This window comes from Lepisosteus platostomus, chromosome 6 (genome assembly GCF_059453375.1).
Source record: "Lepisosteus platostomus isolate fLepPlt1 chromosome 6, fLepPlt1.hap1, whole genome shotgun sequence".
Lineage (NCBI taxonomy): Eukaryota > Metazoa > Chordata > Actinopteri > Semionotiformes > Lepisosteidae > Lepisosteus > Lepisosteus platostomus.
The window spans coordinates 4,708,979-4,728,617 of NC_142616.1; the positions used below are offsets into that span (position 1 = coordinate 4,708,979).

General features: G+C 41.8%; 1 protein-coding gene across 3 annotated transcripts; it reads left to right on the plus strand.

Moving 5' to 3' along the window:
- The first annotated feature begins 3,830 nt into the window (after positions 1-3,830).
- LOC148659682 (E3 ubiquitin-protein ligase TRIM39-like) lies at positions 3,831-15,270 on the plus strand. Of its 3 annotated transcripts, XM_088637420.1 has the most exons (8): positions 3,831-4,517; positions 8,139-8,234; positions 8,380-8,613; positions 8,740-8,899; positions 9,357-9,416; positions 10,719-10,751; positions 11,740-11,766; positions 14,440-15,270. In XM_088637420.1, exons 1-8 carry the CDS (start codon positions 3,927-3,929, stop codon positions 14,985-14,987), a joined length of 1,749 nt encoding a protein of 582 aa, XP_088493546.1. In that variant the 5' UTR covers positions 3,831-3,926; the 3' UTR covers positions 14,988-15,270. The 3 variants fall into 3 exon arrangements, with proteins under 3 accessions (XP_088493546.1, XP_088493548.1, XP_088493549.1); XM_088637422.1 differs by lacking the exons at positions 10,719-10,751; positions 11,740-11,766; XM_088637423.1 differs by lacking the exons at positions 9,357-9,416; positions 10,719-10,751; positions 11,740-11,766.
- The last annotated feature ends 4,369 nt before the right edge of the window (positions 15,271-19,639 follow it).

The following is a 19,639-nucleotide window of genomic DNA, read 5'->3' on the forward strand; positions in this document are numbered from 1 at the left end:
ATTCTGAGAAAAGGACAACACATTATACAGTAACTTTTTATGAAGTGCAGTAAACAGATACAGCCACCCTAAACCAGCGGGGTACGCTGCTGTACCACTCAATGGGTATATCGCAATCAATACACGTTTTTACCTCAACTGCATTTTACAGTAAGCAAATAGGATATGTTAATAGTATCCGGAACCACCTTGTAAAACCTCCAGGTGGAGTTAATAAAGCTTAACCTCTCATGTACAGCATTTGAGCTGTCACCAGAAAACACCCGGTTCTGAATCCCGATCACTGCTGAGGGACAATCTTTATTCAATTAAGAATTTAAGTTGTATACTCTTTAGACTTTTACATTTAAACTGTGTATTACAGCATATTAATCATTATACATTAAAAAGTTGGTATATTTTATGAAAGCAAGATTGCTCAGTTGGACAAATGTACACAACCTACCAACTTTATCAGAAATATTTTAATTATGCAGAAATATTTTATGCATCAAAGTCTTTAACGAAGATATTACTAATAGTATTAATAATGAATGACCTTGGACAAGCTGTAAACTCAAGTATTACCAAAGTTATCACCATGCCTTTCACATGCTCATAAACGATTTTAATTAGGAACATAAACATATTATGTAAACTGTATATGGCTGGTATTGGTAGTTTAAAGAAAAACTACACACCAGTATTCCATTTCTCCCTAAACATCAAGCATCCCTAAAGCATCAAAGTCTTACATATGTTTATTTCGGAAATGTTTTTATGTGCTCCTTCTGCACATATTGAAGTAAGATGTGATGACGGGGTTAATTTTAAGTCCTTTTTGCATGAAGATCAGACTTCTAAGGCTGGAGTTTATGGCAGGAAGGGGGTTAACTGATAAGGATTCCAGATGCCAGCTGGGAAACGCCCTGGGGATTTAATCCCTGACCATTTGGCCAAATAGCTGTAAACTGGCCAAACACATGACCTCCCCCCTTTACCATAATAACGAGTGATGTCAGAAGCAGAAAGGAAAGGATATATAAACCTAAAAATTGTACCAGCACTTTGAACAATATTTTGGTTTTGTTGTTTCTTGCGGGAAACAAGACTTCGGCTTTATTGTTCCTTGCATGCAATAAAATCATCTGTTTAACTTCATCTCGGGATCCAGAAATTTATTCTTTTTGTTAAAACAATATTAGGTTTATATACTTTGTGAAAAGTGATAGTTTTAACCTTTTCTATGAATTCGCTCATTATAGGTGTAAACAAAAGCATTCTTTTAGAATTTAAATTAATAGGGAATATAATATGGAATGTGCATTGTGCTGCTGTAATACAGTTTAAAATAATTAAAAGTCTAAACAGTATCAGCTTAATTTATGGGTTGTAATTTTTGTGGTAAAAAACCGCACTCACAATTTAGAGCTTTCTGGCAAGAGGAGACACCCAAATTAATAATGTAACATGCTACTGTTTGTGCATGAACATAGTTATACTGTTATTTCTTTAGATACACGATTCCATGATTTGTTTTGATTCCCCGGCAGAACCTGGCATCCATAAGAATCAAGTAATAGGTTTATTCCATGCTGAAAAAAAGAAGAAAGAAAACACATTCCATAAGAATCAGCGCTTTTATATATCGCCTTTAAAGGTTCAAAACACTTCACAGGATAAAAACAACAATAACAACAACAACAATATTGTATTTCATTGCACTTTGACAGATCGTCTTTAAATCAATTGTTGATTTAAAGTTTGACAGTAAATGTTTATATTGTAACGCATACAGCCTCCATTTCTGTATAAAAATTTAACAAATTGTTTGCGCTGCCTAAGAGGGGGGGTCTGCTCTCAGTGACAGCTGACAATCCTCCATACACTCAAGTGAAAAATTAATAATGCCAATGTAAACGTTGTATTTACAATTTGTTGATGATAAAAATGTTAAGTTCTCTAAAGCTTTGTGATAGTTTACCCAGGGAGCTGTGTAAGCATGTGTGGGCAGCAAAATATCAGCTACACTGGGAAGATGCATATTATTAATAACCTTTTAAATCTGAAGGGAGATCTAAAGGGTTCCCCACACGATAGAAGCAGGAAGCAGAAGCAGGGACAGTTGTCAGAAGGAAAGAAGGTGACTATTCACTGTTATTAAAAAATGACTTTGATTTGAACATGTTGTGATATTTAGAAATATAGAAAGTCAGTTAATTGTCCATAATATTGCTATTTTATTTTTTCAAAGAAATGTTTGTTAAAAGAAAAGTCATGGCAGTGGCTGGATTTGAACAGCCAACCTACCATTCACAAGTCCAGCACTTACACCACAGTGCCACTTGCAAGGTTGCATACACAGGGCTGAAAAAGCCCTACACAAACAGTATCAACAGATATTGTACGGCATGTACTATTGTGTTGCAGTACATGAATATTATTATATCGTTATTAATTTCTTTAGATACATGATTCCATATTATATTCCCTATTAATTAAATTCTAAAAGTATGCTTGTTTGCTCCGGTATCAAGCGTATTCGCAGAAATGCTTAAAACTACCACTTTTTATACACGTTATTTCACGTTAGTTAAAGACTTCGATGCTTAAAATGTTTAGGGAGAAATGGAATACTGATGTGTATTTTTTCTTTAAAGTACCGAGACCAGCCATGTACAGTTAACATACTGTAATATTGTATGTTTAGGTTCCAAAATTAATATAGTTTATGGTCTTCACATGCGTTATGCTCCTATTCTTTTTATCCTCAGCTACTAAGATTTCCCTTCAGTGGTTAAATTCCAACGGGCACAGTAAAGACATTAAATATACATATACATACTGTATACAGTACAGTTTGCATACAGTAATATGTTTATGTTCCTACTGTATATAAGTATCTTTTATGAGCATGTGAATGGTAAATCGGTAATTCTAAAAAATTACTGTACTTTGCATGATTGGAAACAAATGTGTAATTGCGAAATGCTGTGGTGTTACTTTTACAAAGACGGTCAATGAAAAAAAGAATGTGGACCAGGGTAATACTTTGAGTTTACAGCTTGTCCAAGGTCATTCATTATTAATCCTATTAGTAATATCTTCATTTAAGACTTTGATGGCGACAGCTCAAACATGAGAGGTTGAGCTTTATTAGCTCCACCTTGTGGAAATTCCGGATTATTTGCGGTGACATGTGGTACTATACGAGAATATATGGTTAACTTGCGTTACACCGCGAGAAGCGCACCGCAAAATAATGCAGTATCGCCCGCTTGTTTTGAATGGCTGCATCTGTATCTATGTAATCACTGAACAGTGTTCACATGTTCTTTTATAACACAGCTTTCTGTGATTTTTTGTATACCGAAGCTTTAACAGGTGCTCCTGCATTCCTCCTCAGCACTATGTCTGGTCACGATGCGCTTTTTTCTGTTTGCTCATTTCAAAGTAACACCTGCTCCATTTCTAAAACTCTTGAGCTATTGAATTGTGGAGAGATGGGCTTGTGATTCTCTGCAGCGCTCCGTAGGTCTGTGTGGCTCACAGAGGGGTCACTGCGCAGGTGAAGCACGAAGCCCTGGCCGTACCCTGCTGACCCACGCGCTGCAGGGCACACAATTATTGGGAACACAAGCCACTGGATTGACTTCACATTAATCTCTGTACATGAGTAGCTACTGACAGCCTAAAAAAAAAAACATTAAAAAAGTGCAATATGACACCATAAGTCAAATTCCTACAGCACCACACCTTCCTTCAAAAAACAACCACCAAGGAAATCACAGCTTTTTCTAAACCACTCCCCCTAATACTCACAGCCCTGTAGCTCTGTGCAGATCCAGGAAGTGAAACTCAGAGATGAGTTTCGTTTCACTTGAAACAGCCTCACTGCAGCTCCTTCTCTACTGCTCCTCTCTGTGCAGTTTCTACTTGTCAGAAAAATGGCAGAAGGCAGTATTTCAGTTTCTCAGGACCAGTTCAGCTGCTCAGTGTGTCTGGATTTGCTGAAGGATCCAGTGACTCTGCTCTGTGGACACAGTTACTGTATGGGCTGTATTAAGAACTGCTGGGATCGGGAAGATCAGACTGGGATCTACAGCTGCCCCCAGTGCAGACAGACCTTCACCCCAAGACCTGATCTTCACAGAAACACCATCCTGGCTGAAGTGGTGGAGGAACTGAAGGAGACAGGATGCAGTGGCCCTCCTCCTGCTCACAGTCCTGCTGGCCCTGGAGATGTGCTGTGTGATGTCTGCACTGGGAGAAAGAGGGGCGCTGTGAAATCCTGTCTGGTGTGTCTGGCCTCTTACTGTCAGACTCACCTCCAGCCTCACTATGAAGCTGTTCCATTGAAGAGACACAAGCTTGCTGATGCCACAGGACAACTGCAGGAGAAGATCTGCTCCACTCATGACAAACTATGTGAGGTCTATTGCCGTACTGATGAGAAGTGTGTTTGTTATCTATGTGTAATGGATGAACACAGAGGCCATGATACTGTCTCTGCTGCAGCAGGAAGGACTGAGAAACAGGTGAGGACTTTCAGTCTGTATTTAGTGTCTTGTACAATATGTGAAATAGATATTTAGGATATTTGGGGCTCTAACTGATCTCTGGACTGTATTTGCTGTATCTGTAATGCTGGATCTCCACTGCTGAGTCCTGCTCATGTACTCAGCTGTGATCCACACTGTTGTGTCTCTGAAGTGTCTCCTGTTCTTCTGTCTGTTGTTCATTATCTCCTCCTCCTCACCTTCACTGTTTCCCTCTTTACTGTACTCATGTAGCACCGATGAACCTGTACAACTACACACAGCACACTGAACACCTCTAGAACAGACTACACCCTCATTAATGCACAGCACACTCAACACCTCTAGAACAGACTGCACCCTCATTAATGCACAGCATACTCAACACCTCTAGAACAGACTGCACCCTCATTAATGCACAGCACACTCAACACCTCTAGAACAGACTGCACCCTCATTAATGCACACCACACTCAACACCTCTAGCACAGACTGCACCCTCATTAATGCACAGCACACTCAACACCTCTAGAACAGACTGCACCCTCATTAATGCACACCACACTCAACACCTCTAGCACAGACTGCACCCTCATTAATGCACAGCACACTCAACACCTCTAGAACAGACTGCACCCTCATTAATGCACACCACACTCAACACCTCTAGCACAGACTGCACCCTCATTAATGCACAGCACAATCAACACCTCTAGAACAGACTGCACCCTCATTAATGCACAGCACAATCAACACCTCTAGAACAGACTGCACCCTCATTAATGCACAGCACACTCAACACCTCTAGAACAGACTGCACCCTCATTAATGCACACCACACTCAACACCTCTAGCACAGACTGCACCCTCATTAATGCACAGCACACTCAACACCTCTAGAACAGACTGCACCCTCATTAATGCACACCACACTCAACACCTCTAGCACAGACTGCACCCTCATTAATGCACAGCACAATCAACACCTCTAGAACAGACTGCACCCTCATTAATGCACAGCACACTCAACACCTCTAGAACAGACTGCACCCTCAACACCTCTAGAACACACTGCACCCTCATTAAGGCACAGCACACTCAACATCTCTAGAGGAGACTCCATCCTCCTAATAAATAGAAGGTTGTGAGTTTGGATTTGAGAGAGATCAGGGAAGGTGACTCTATGATATCCATAGGGATAGAATTCCAGAGCTCTGGGCTGCAGCAGGAGAAGCCCTGTCACCCAGAGTGCTGGCCTGGGGGACAGACAGGAGACCAGAATTAGAAGAGTGAAGGTTGTGAGGTGGGGAGTAGGGTGATAGAAACTCTGACAGGTACTGAGGTGCCAAGCCATGCAGAGACTTTTAGGGGATCATGAGTCATGAGTCATTATCACAAGTTATACATTTCTTTTTGGAACTTATGGTATATAGACCTCATTTACCTGAAGTTATGTGTAGCCCGGGAAAGAACACACCGTACTACAAGAAACTTAAATGGGGATTATTTTTATTCTGGATCTACATGAAATCATGTTACAGAACTTAGATTGCATGCAGTTTAACCTTTAACCCGAAGGATTCACATAGATATACATGGAGATATACACACACCAGGATGCACAAAGTGCTACTAAAATAACAAAGACAAAGAAAATAATACGGTAGTGGCAATTTCCCTAAGGAAAGAAATACTCCACATTAGTCTGAATGCCACATTCTTCATTAGTCCCATTACATCACAGAAATATAAAAACAAAACTACTCACTTTAATCTCGTCTAATCCAAGATGCACAGAATATCACAGTCTTCTTTTAACATGCTCTGAACAAGTTAAGCAGAATAAGGTCATTCTCAAAGAACAAAACACATAATTTCCTCCACAAACAGTGGTTAAAGAAATGCAAACATCTAACAAAAATGTATGACCATTTAGCGTTACGGACATTATTCCCGCGAACCCTCCCCTTATATATCAACAAGATACATCTCTTTTAAGGATTTCCAAACTTCATTTTTGATAGCTATATCAACTAAATTCTGAACATTTACCTCTGCATTCACATCACCCATAGCCACACACCACGCGCTATATATGATGTCCACTCTCACAATTACTGGCACACTGACGTCACTCATATGTGCGTGTCTTAAAGCGACAGCTACCGATTTCAGTGTCAGATTTCAAATATCCACTCCGTAACCACACGGTTACATATGCTTCTCGTTTTTGAGTAAAATAAACACAGCTTATGTGTTATTTTGACTACAGTAAAGACCAGAGGAAAACTTGTTGAGTGATTATCAAACACTGGTATGTGTCAAGGTTTGGCCAAGATACTTTTTTTAAAACCATTTCAAATTTTGCAAGGTACCACATAATTATATCTGTTTCTAGTCAAAACTGACCATATGATTTTATTTACTAAGAAAAGAGAGAGAGTCAAAAATTGTGTTCAAATGACCATTTATTTTGCAAACATCACAAATTCAACCAGCCTTTAAGATAAAATGAACAGTCCCATTTGTGTGTGTTTGTGTGTGTTCACACACATGAGTGCAGCAGGTGGTAATGTTGACGTGTGCCTATAGTTGTGGTGTACGATGCTGGATTTTACATCCCTTGGGGCACAGAGCTGGCGCCTCTTCCTGTTGTCTGTTCTTTTGTCGGGGGCAGCTGCTGGTGAGGCAGCATGTATTGTTGGGAAAAGACAGCTGTAACGAGTCCAAGTGATGAAGTAGTAGGATCCACTGCAGACGAGAGAGAGAGTAGAGGCAGAAACAACACAGGTGTCCAATCCGAATCGACAGGCGAGTTCGGGGACGAGAGCAAAGGTTCAAAAAGCTGAAAGTACAAGAGAGGTTTCCAGAAAAGGAGTGAGGTAGGAGCTCGCTAGGAGAGAAGTCAATAGCGACCAGCGAGTAGCCAGTTTAGAGGGTTTTATAGAGCTGAGTGCAGAACGGTACAGCAGGTGGTGATGGTTTAACACATGCGGCAGCGGCACCTGTTATGATTAGTCCGCTGCTGGAACTGGTCTGTGGTTTGTGGGTCGATCTCTGATGACTGGCGGTCGTGACAACAGCGACCTCGCAGGGGGACCAGGTGCTCATCCACAGTGACTTCCGGGCCGGGACTGTAAATGAGTGGCAGCCACTCAACCCACTTGTCCCAGACATCTCCAGTGCAGCGAGTCCGTCTCGTTGAGGTCGGGCAGCTCTTGTGTCCCGCTTGTCAAAGCGAATGGCTCTTGAAAGAATATGAAAGGATTGACATAGTAGCCTGAAAAATGGGCATGCCATAAGCTGGTGGTGGCCTCATTCCTTGATCTGTACACGCCAGACAGAATCAACAGATCCACGTATGCTTGAGAGTCTATTCAGTCCACCTCCCTCCAGCTATCGCTATGCACACTTCTCCCCTACAGGTTTGTCATATCTAGGACTGTCCTTTCAATAGCCTTTGGCAGAAACAATTCAAAGTTGGACTTTATATCTTAAACACGGGACATTGTATACAGGGACATGGTATCAGACATGGTATCAGACAGGTATCAGAGGGGCATCTCTGTGATGTGATTGTCTTACAGCAGAAATGTCCTGAGTGTCTCTGTTCCTCCACAGAAGCAGCTTGGGACGACACAGACACAAACCCAGCAGAGACTCCAGGAGAGAGAGAAGGAGCTGCAGAAGCTGAGTCAGGCTGTGGAGTCACTCAGAGTGGGTATTGAGCAGAGGAGTGGACACACAGACACACATTTCCACAGTTGGACACTGGACAGTACCCTGAGAAAACACAACATACAGCATAATGTGATTCGAGAGTTTTCCTGTGTAATAATCCACTGTTTGTCTCCTCCCTCAGAGCTCTGCACGCACAGCAGTACAGGACACTGACAGGATCTTTAGTGAGCTGATCCGCTCCATTGAGAGAACACGCTCTGAGGTCACAGAGCTGATCAGAGCTCAAGAGAGGGCTGCAGTGAGTCAGGCTGAAGGACTTCTAGAGCAACTGGAGAAGGAGATCGCTGAGCTGAAAAGGAGAGACTCTGAGCTGAACCAGCTCTCACACACAGAGGATCACATCCATTTCCTCCAGGTAACATCACTGCTCTGTGACTCTGCAGTTCAGAAGGGTGTCTCTCACACAGAGCTGCTCCTGGCTTCTCCCTAGGAATGTGTGTTGTGTTTGACTGGAAACTCCTCTTTCTCTTCCCTGCTGCAGAATTTCCAGTCTGTCTGTGTCCCTCCTGGAGCTGGAGACTCACCCAGCATCCCTGTCCGTCCACACTTCTCTCCTGAGGCAGTGAGGAGAGCTGTCTCTGGACTGAAAGAGCGACTGGAGGATCTCTGCAAGAAGGAATCAATAAAGATTTCCACAACAGGTTAGTAGAGAAACACACTGATGTCTTTCTGGATAGCTTATACATTTCCTGTTTTTCTCTTATATTGTTAATGGATTTTCTGTTCAGTGACTGTATTTATCAGAGCAGCTTATCAGTCAATTATTCAAATTCTAGGTGAAATATCTCTAAAGTTTTAGTTCACAAATCTTTATGACAGTTATTGAATTGTAATATTGTGTTGTATGTAGTTTAACAGGAATGTTTTAATAGGAGTGACAGTCCCAGTATAGTAGAACAGTCCTGTTTCCATAGTGGCTACAGTCTCAATACAGTACATCATACCTGTTACAATAACAGCTATAGTCCCAGTACAGTAGAACAGTCCTGTTACATTAGGGGCTGCAGTCTCAGTACAGTAGATTCAGTCCTGTTACAATAGCTCTGTTATTCCTGTTACTGCAGCCCTGATGAGACATTTCTCTGTGTGTCTCCCCAGTGACTGAAGTCTACAGTCTGCTGACTCCAGAGCCCGGGTCCAGAGCAGAGCTTTTACACTGTGAGTCTGTTTTCACAAAAACTCCCCCCTGAAATATACCTGGAGCTCAAACAAACAGCAGGAACAGTGATACATAAACTGATACACACTCTGACACACACACTGATTCACACTCTGATACATGCTGACACACGTCTGAATAAAGAAAATCAAGCTTGCAGACAGTCAGTCTGTGTGGATCAGAGACACACTGTGTAAGAAACACACAGCTGCACACAGACCGAAAATCCAGTGGGGGTTATTTTTAAGAAAATACACTTTATTACAGCAATGTGTACTGCACAATTCTTACAGAGAATACAATTATAACAACAACACTTCAACAGAATTTAAAACTTCTTAAAGAGAGTGATTGTCCATTATCAATCACTCCATTTTGCAAGTGGTCAGTGAGGCTGGTTCACACAATAAGAGCCCCTCCATGCCTCCTGGGTGTTACCACTGGCTGCAGTCCTGGCTCTGAACCTGCGATTGTCCATTTCTCAACAGGAGCACTAAGGAACAGGTTTTTCTGGGTTTTCTTCAGCCCTCAGTACTGTCCAGTGCTCTTTTACTGTGGAGAAACCCCACCAGGCTTCGTTGTTAAATAGTTTCATCCTACATTGCTCCGTTATGCTTTGTGAGCAGGAGGTTCCAGCTGACGGATTGCTGTCCCACCCCACACGTCTGCTCGCTGCTGTTGATGATCAGCTGATGTCCAGAGATCATTCAGTGTGACCAGTGAGCAGGACATCCCTGTATCTCAGTCAATGTTACTGGTCACTGTGGGTACAGGTCACTCAGTCAATGATACTGGTCACTGTGGGTACAGGTCACTCAGACAGTGATTATGGTCACTGTGGGTACAGGTCACTCAGTCAGTGATACTGGTCACTGTGGGTACAGGTCACTCAGTCAGTGATATTGGTCACTGTGGGTACAGGTCACTCAGTCAGTGATATTGGTCACTGTGAGTACAGGTCTCTCAGTCAGTGATCCGGTCACTATGGGTACAGGTCACTCAGTCAGTGATACTGGTCACTGTGGGTACAGGTCACTCAGTCAGTGATCTGGTCACTATGGGTACAGGTCACTCATGCTGTGAGAGATCAGTCAATAATGTAAAACATATGACTGAGCAATGATCTGTTCTCACTATCACCGCTGGTTCTTTATGAAATCACTGCTCTGATCCACACTGCAGTGGAGACTGGGGATCCTGAAATGAACTGACTGCAGACTGTAGTATAAACTCTGGTAAATAACAGGTAAGAAGCAATAATGGTCTTTAATACAATGAAAATCTGCTCTCTCTCTCTGCAGATCCTGTGAAGCGAGCTCCTATCCCAAAATCACGTATGTACACTGTGTGAAACTCTGCTGACTGACAGTACTGACTTTACTAAAGTCTTATTACCATTGAACAACTGTGATTAACAGTGTCTGTATCTCTGTGTTCCAGTGTGTGACTGTGATTAACAGTGTCTGTATCTCTCTGTTCCAGTGTGTGACTGTGATTAACAGTGTCTGTATCTCTCTGTTCCAGTGTGTGACTGTGATTAACAGTGTCTGTATCTCTCTGTTCCAGTGTGTGACTGTGATTAACAGTGTCCATGTCTCTGTGTTCCAGTGTGTGACTGTGATTAACAGTGTCTGTGTCTCTGTGTTCCAGTGTGTGACTGTGATTAACAGTGTCTGTATCTCTGTGTTCCACTGTGTGACTGTGATTAACTGTGTCTGTATCTCTCTGTTCCAGTGTGTGACTGTGATTAACAGTGTCTGTATCTCTGTGTTCCAGTGTGTGACTGTGATTAACAGTGTCTGTATCTCTCTGTTCCAGTGTGTGACTGTGATTAACAGTGTCTGTATCTCTCTGTTCCAGTGTGTGACTGTGATTAACAGTGTCTGTATCTCTCTGTTCCAGTGTGTGACTGTGATTAACAGTGTCCATGTCTCTGTGTTCCAGTGTGTGACTGTGATTAACAGTGTCTGTGTCTCTGTGTTCCAGTGTGTGACTGTGATTAACAGTGTCTGTATCTCTGTGTTCCACTGTGTGACTGTGATTAACTGTGTCTGTATCTCTCTGTTCCAGTGTGTGACTGTGATTAACAGTGTCTGTATCTCTGTGTTCCAGTGTGTGACTGTGATTAACAGTGTCTGTATCTCTGTGTTCCACTGTGTGACTGTGATTAACTGTGTCTGTATCTCTCTGTTCCAGTGTGTGACTGTGATTAACAGTGTCTGTATCTCTGTGTTCCAGTGTGTGACTGTGATTAACAGTGTCTGTATCTCTCTGTTCCAGTGTGTGACTGTGATTAACAGTGTCTGTATCTCTGTGTTTCAGAATGGCAGTGGCTGTGCAGTGCTGCAGGTAGGACTGTGTCTTCTTGATGGTAGAGATGCTGTTTTAATCCCTATTGTCTGGGGTTATTGAATTCCTGAGTCCAGAAAGTCTATTTAGAGTGAGATGGTTATTCCTGGTGTGTAAACAGAAGGAGATGTATTTCAATCTCATGTTTCTGTAACATCCTACAAGTAATATCAGTGGGCTGTGAAGATCCAACAAAGTTTCCTTGTGGGAGTTTCTGTCTGTATGTGGCATTTCGCGGGGGTGTGTCCAGTGTGGAGGCGGAGCCCTGGTTGAAGGGCTTCCAGCTGATGAGCCCCAGCTGGGCGGCTCCTATAAAGGCACAGTGGACACCCCTCAATGGGACAAGCAGGGACACCCCTGGAGGGGGGAGTTTACACCACCAGTCCCAGAGGGGATTGCACCCGCATAAGGTGTTCTTTTACTTTTCTTTTTGCCTGTCTTATTGCATATTGTCACTGGGGTAGGCACACACACACAAACCTTTTTAAATACACAAAGTTGTTGTTTTGTTTTTGTCTTACAAGCCCGGCTCTACCAGACTAGACCCCGCTAAATAGGGTCAGCCCAGTCTGGAGGTAACGTGGCACAGCGCTATACTTTCTTTTGGACTTTTTGTTGAATTTTTATTTGTTTTGTGTTATTTGTGGTCCCTGCTCACCTCACACCGGTGCTTCTGTTCCACACTGCCACATATGTTTCAGTCTAATGGCCAGTATGAGTCTCTCCTGGAGAGACTGACAGTGTAGAAAACTCATTTTCCCTGAAGGCCATGTGCTCTGGTCTCTGCTCACTCCTGACTGAGGGTCTACAGGATGAATGTGGCAGAGCCAGTGACCCTGGATTTGGGAATAAATGTGGAATATCAGGAGGAATCAGTCTCATAATAACAAGCCATTCAAATCCTAAGGAGAAACACTGTTAAAGGTTGGGGAAAAGGACGGTATAATGACAGTACTCTTCCCCTGCAGTTTCACAGACACACAGCCTCTTGTGAGAGGCAGCAGTGGGACTCTGGTACAGGGGCTCCTCTGGGGCCTGTAGGCCTCTCTCTTGTCTGAGAAATAATAATAATAATAATAATAATTGCTTACACTTATATAGCACTTTTCTGGACACTCCACTCAAAGCGCTTTACAGGTAATGGGGATCCCCTCCACCACCACCAGTGTGCAGCCCCACCTGGATGATGCGACAGCAGTCATAGTGTGCCAGAACGCTCCCCACACACCAGCTCTCAGTGGGGAGGAGAGCAGAGTAATGAAGCCAATTCAGAGACGGGGATTATTAGGAGTCCATGACTGGTAAGGGCCAATGGGAAATTTGGCCAGGACGCCGGGGTTACACCCCTACTCTTTTCGAGAAACGCCCTGGGATTTTTAATGACCACAGAGAGTCAGGACCTCGGTTTTACATCTCATCCGAAGGACGGCACCTATTTACAGTATAGTGTCTCTGTCACTATACTGGGGCATTAGGACCCACATGGACCACAGGGTGAGCGCCCCCTGCTGGCCCCACAATCACCTCTTCCAGCAGCAACCTTAGTGATGCTTAGTTGCTGGCTGCTTCTTTTCATATATCAACCAGGCTGATGGGTCAGCAGGAAGAAACTATAAAATCACCATTTCTTCTCTCTTTCCTCTGTCTGTGTTAATAGGATGTTCATACAAACACAGTGCAGGCAGGATGTGCTTCTATATAGAGTATGTTCAGACTGGGGGAATAATAAATATTATCAGGCAGATAAACTTTATTGCTAAACAGCTCATGTTGTTGCTTTTTGTGTTTAAAATTGTGACTCTGTCAGGATTTACTAGTTTCCAGTTTTCAGGAGCTGAACCTCTTTAACCCCCAGCCCTTCAAAAGTCATTTCCACCTGGAGTGTTTGTGTCCTGAACATCTTATAAAGAGTGTACAGGCCTGGCAACCACCCGGACATCAATCTGAAACATCAGATTTCTCTCAGTATTTTTATATATCTTACTCAGTACACACACTAGGAAGAAATATCCACCCCCACCCCCCAAAAACAAATTCCAAAAAACAGTAACAGTTCATTTTTTCAAATGTTATTTTTTCAAGTTGTAGTACATGTAGATACCCATTATTTCCAGGCCATGTCCAGTATATCTGCTACTTCATTATTAGTAGAATTGAGCTACAGTCTTTCTATGCTGGAGTAAAAAAATAAAAACTGAGAACTAATAATCACCTTGTTTTTCACTATATTGTCTGGCAGACAAACGAAGGAGAGCATGAATTCAGTATTAAGTATTAAGAGTTTATACTTAAGTATGAGGTTGTTCAGTTTCTTACAGTATACAGGTCGCTGTGGTGGGTTGTGAAGTGTTTGAAAGCGAGTGGTCGGGCTGTAGTTTCTCTTGCAGTCCGGTCGGTCCTGTGTTTATTAATAATGTCGTTTAAAATCATAAAATGTCATCGCTATGAAAACAAATGTTTAATGTTTGTATTTAGATGATATTTGGGGTTCACTTTCTTGTGTAATACTTAGTGAAACAATGACAGAAGATGTCGTTTCTCTGGAAGGGAAGAGAAGTAGTTAATAATTGACTTGTTTTTCTTGGGAGTCAAAGACATTTCACAGTATAATGGAGTTGAATTGGAATGCAATCAGCAGGAGCCTGTTGTGATGTTAGCTGTTTTATTCCCCAGCTGCTGTGACTCTGGACCCTGATACAGCTCACTGTGGGCTCAGCCTGTCTGAGGATGGGAAGAGAGTGAGACTGGGAGAGAGGAAGAGTCTCTCTGACAATCCTCACAGATTTGATCTCTGGCCCTGTGTCATGAGCAGGGAGGCCTTCACCTCAGGGAGACACTACTGGGAGGTGGAGGTGAATGATCTGTGGAGAATAGGAGTGACCAGAGAGTCTGCAGAGAGGAAAGGGGGGTTCATGTTCTCTCCCCAGCATGGTTATTGGTGTCTGAAGTCTTATTGGTCTGATTTCTTTGCTCTCACTGACCCTCGGACCCGTCTCCCCCTCAGTCTGCGGCCCAGGAAGCTGGGGGTGTGTGTGGATATTGAGGAGAGGAAGGTCTCCTTTTACACAGTGGAGTCCAGAGCTCATCTCTACACTTTCACTGACATGGTCTTCCCTCAGGGGGAGAAGATCTATCCTGTCTTCTGTACTGAGGATCGTCATAAAGCCCTTGAGCTGCTGCCTGCTGTCAGTGTGGAGATTAAACCCGTCACTGACTCATGAACACAGGCTCTCTCTCCCAGCTCTCTGTCCCACTGCTCATACTGGGAGATGGGTTTAATGGCGGGTAGTGAGATGATGTAATAAATATAATAGTAATCTTAGAAATGACAATGTTGTGTCGTGTTTAAATGTGTTATATTACAGAAAAAGTTTTAAATGGGGAAAAAATAACATGTACGAGAGAGGGAGATATACCTTTCTACCAGCCTGCTGTACTCCTGACTTGTAAATATCTCCCGTGTTTTGTTCTCATTTTTGAGAAAATAAACTTTTAAAAATGAAATCCCGTGTGAGTCTCTCCTGTGAAGCTGCAAGAACGGGGAGGGACCCGCTGACGTCACCACAGCCAGGAGGAATAGGGACTGTGACGCAGACATTAGGAGGTGCCTCGGGGTGTTTATGGGAGTTGTAGTTTATAAGCAGAGCTGTGTCTGTGAACAGCTACAGACACTGTCTGACAGTCTAGTACTTTTTTTTCTGCTCTTTTCTGTATTTTGGTTCCCAGTAAAGTGAGACAATTGTCCAGTGAAAGCTCTGTTTTCTTTCATATGAAAGCCCAAAACCCTGTTTGGTGGCAGCGGTGAGTTTTTTTCTTAATGGACAGAAACTTTGGCTCCGTGTCAGCCTTGTATTCCGTCCAGCTGTTTGGACATTTCATGTGGACGATTCTCTGTCCACAGAGGGACTGTGTCATGAGAGGTAGTTTTAACACACCCCCTTGTGCGCTGGTTAGTGTGGTAAATGTGAGACACTCCCTAGAGCAAGCGGGTTAGAAGATGGCTGAGCTGCTAAATAACTGTTCATGTAAAAAGTGAAGTTAAACGCATTCCTGGTGTTGTGTTCAACCTTGTTTAATCTATATAAACCAGGGTGCCCAATCAGTCGATCGTGGAGTGCTTGCCAGTCAATCGATCGCAACAATGTTTGGCAAAAGATAAATGGGCTATTTAATTATTTACTTTTTTTGATAGCCTAAAATTTCATTCAGATCTGTCCATGTAATGTCATATATTTTAATGCCCTTGTGTGTGTTTCACCCTTGTCGAATGAGTTGTAAAAGTCTATGCTATTGGCTCGTGAACAGCATCCCCCTATCCCAGTGCATTGCCTGTCTAATAGTGCCACTTTCAATAAAACCACGAGAGAAAGAGATTCACAAGGCAAAGCTGTGTCGGTCTTCTGTGTAAAATATCGGTGTGTAAAAATTCGCTCTGAATCTGGACTGTAATTAACACTGTAAACATCCCGTTTGTATAAAAACAGGTGAGTGTAATTCTGCTTTGTTATTGTCTAGCTCTGTAAGAAGACAAGAAATATATATTTTTGAAACTTGTAGGTTTAATTCAGTATGATGTGTTAAGTACTGCAGAGATCAATGACAATGTACAATGTATAGAAAAAGGTGAGTGTGAATCTGGTATGTCATTGTCCATCTGTAAAAGGAGACAGGAAACCCTGCTATATTGTAGTTCAGAGTCATTTGTTTTCTCCGGTTTTCATAACCTTCGCTTATTAAAATGCCTATTTTTGAGACCATGATTTTTCAGATGTCAATAACTTTGCGAAAATGACTCTGAACTACAATATAGCAACATGGCCCAGAAGATCATGTTTACAGTGTTAATTACAGTCCAGATTCAGAGAAGCAATATGGGTCAATATGGCCCAGAAGATCATCGGCTGTGGTCTCACCGAGATTAAACAGCTCTATGAGGACCGCTGCCGTGGTAGAATTCTGGCCATCACAGAGGACAGTCACCACCCCGGGCATGAGCTCTTCACCCCACTGCCCTCAGGCAAGAGATATAAGAGCATACGGACACTGACCACCAGATTCTTCAATAGCTTCTATCCACAAGCAGTGAGACTGGCGAACACATTTAGCCATCCCCCTCGGACCACACCTACACCATCACCATCTACCTCTTTATGATTTCTTATCTATCGCACATCTCCAGTCATTGTTTACACGTCTGTATTGTTTACATTCAAACTGTCTGCATGTTTACTTGCACATTGTCTATTGTTTGTTTGTACATTGTCTTGATGCACTGTTTGCACTTTGTTTTGTTTTTTACACTTGTTTTATAATCGAAAGACTTTCTGTAAGTAAGAATTCCATTGTACCAGTACCGGTTACATATGGCAATAAAGTTCAAGTTCAAGTTCAAGTTCAAGATACTTCAAACCACACGCATTTAAGAGATCGCGATCTGTGAAAATTGTCGCAGCTTTTATTTAAACAATACCCAGTACCTGGCTGCATATTTAGGAACCTGAGTTTGAATAAAGCGTATCCCAGGTGTAAGCGAGTTCATAACGTGAGAACACATGATGCTACATTTTTTATGCATCAGTTGAACCCTTCTGAGGTCTCTCAAAAAAACATAAAAATGTAACATGATTGTAAATGTAGCCTCTATGACTAAAGTGCGAAGAGGAATGGCTTAAGCCATAAGCCAAACATAGCCGAAAAGGTCTGGTGCCGTTTTCTCTGCTTTAAAGGTACCGTCCTTGCAGAAGACTTTTCACGTCGAACGTTTGCCCACCAGCACGCAGACAAACTGAATAACAATACAGGATGTATTGGCAAGAATAGCGACTACAAACGTTTGAAACTGTACGTGCAAGATCACAGTAATCCACTGCTATAATAAAACTAACACTCTATGGGCACCACACTGCGACTTCACGGGGCAGCGTCACGTATCTATATCACGGCTGGATACAATTTTATCTTCCCTCCTGAAACCGAAAATCCAGACATATCAACAAAATCCAGACATATCAACATTACTTAATTTACTAAAATTATCCATCTCAGTAATCTCACTGTGCGCCCCGGTGCTCAGTCAATTTTCAAACCCCCGTTATAATTAAAAACAAGAGCAAGGTTACTTTCTGCTCAAGTACATAAAAAAATAAAGCTATGGAACAGACAGTTGTTTCATTTTTTAAACAAAATGAGCTGTTTGTCAAAATCAGCTACTTTGCAATCAGTACACAACTTCTCTAAAGGTACCTTTTGTCTCTCGTGCACAAAGGTTTATTTTTGATCATTCCGAAAGTTGGATGACATGCCCCCCGTGGGTCTCGCCTCCCGCTGTTCCACACCCGCCAATCACAGGAAGTCAGACACACAGATATACTGAGACAGTAGCGCACACGGCAGTGTGGTGTATAGTGTACAAATATACTGTATATACAGTGTGAGACTGTATGGTTTCAAAGACTCTACAACAATACAGTATGTGTGAAATATTTTTCTTAATCCTAATTTAAAGTTTAGTTACTCATTGCTGAAATTTATATTTAGACAAAATATAGATGTTCTTTCTGAGGATGTAAACCGCGCTGCATTACAGTCCATGAGCGTTCCATTGTCCTGCCACTATAAGTACAATACAGGTTTTAGTTTAAAAAACGAATGTCAAAATGTTTAAAAAAACAGCCACTTGTGATATTTTAGCTGCTAAGTTACACAATTCCATATTAATTTTATTCTCAAGTGGTATTAAATCAGTACAACATTTTTTTTTACAATAACAGGAAGGTGTGTTCTTACTACTGTATGTATTCTGAGAAAAGGACAACACATTATACAGTAACTTTTTATGAAGTGCAGTAAACAGATACAGCCACCCTAAACCAGTGGGGTACACTGCGGTACCACACAATGGGTATATCGCAATCAATACACGTTTTTACCTCAATTGCATTTTACAGTAAGCAAATAGGATATGTTAATAGTATCCGGAACCACCTTGTAAAACCTCCAGGTGGTGTTAATAAAGCTTAACCTCTCATGTACAGCATTTGAGCTGTCACCAGAAAACACCCGGTTCTGAATCCCGATCACTGCTGAGGGACAATCTTTATTCAATTAAGAATTTAAGTTGTATACTCTTTAGACTTTTACATTTAAACTGTGTATTACAGCATATTAATCATTATACATTAAAAAGTTGGTATATTTTATGAAAGCAAGATTGCTCAGTTGGACAAAAGTACACAACCTACCAACTTTATCATAAATATTTTAATTATGCAGAAATATTTTATGCATCAAAGTCTTTAACGAAGATATTACTAATAGTATTAATAATGAATGACCTTGGACAAGCTGTAAACTCAAGTATTACCAAAGTTATCACCATGCCTTTCACATGCTCATAAACGATTTTAATTAGGAACATAAACATATTATGTAAACTGTATATGGCTGGTATTGGTAGTTTAAAGAAAAAATACACACCAGTATTCCATTTCTCCCTAAACATCAAGCATCCCTAAAGCATCAAAGTCTTACATATGTTTATTTCGGAAACGTTTTTATGTGCTCCTTCTGCACATATTGAAGTAAGATGTGAAGACAGGGTTAATTTTAAGTCCTTTTTGCATGAAGATCAGACTTCTAAGGCTGGAGTTTATGGCAGGAAGGGGGTTAACTGATAAGGATTCCAGATGCCAGCTGGGAAACACCCTGGGGATTTAATCCCTGACCATTTGGCCAAATAGCTGTAAACTGGCCAAACACGTGACCTCCCCCCTTTACCATAATAACGAGTGATGTCAGAAGCAGAAAGGAAAGGATATATAAACCTAAAGTTTGTACCAGCACTTTGAACAATATTTTGGTTTTGTTGTTTCTT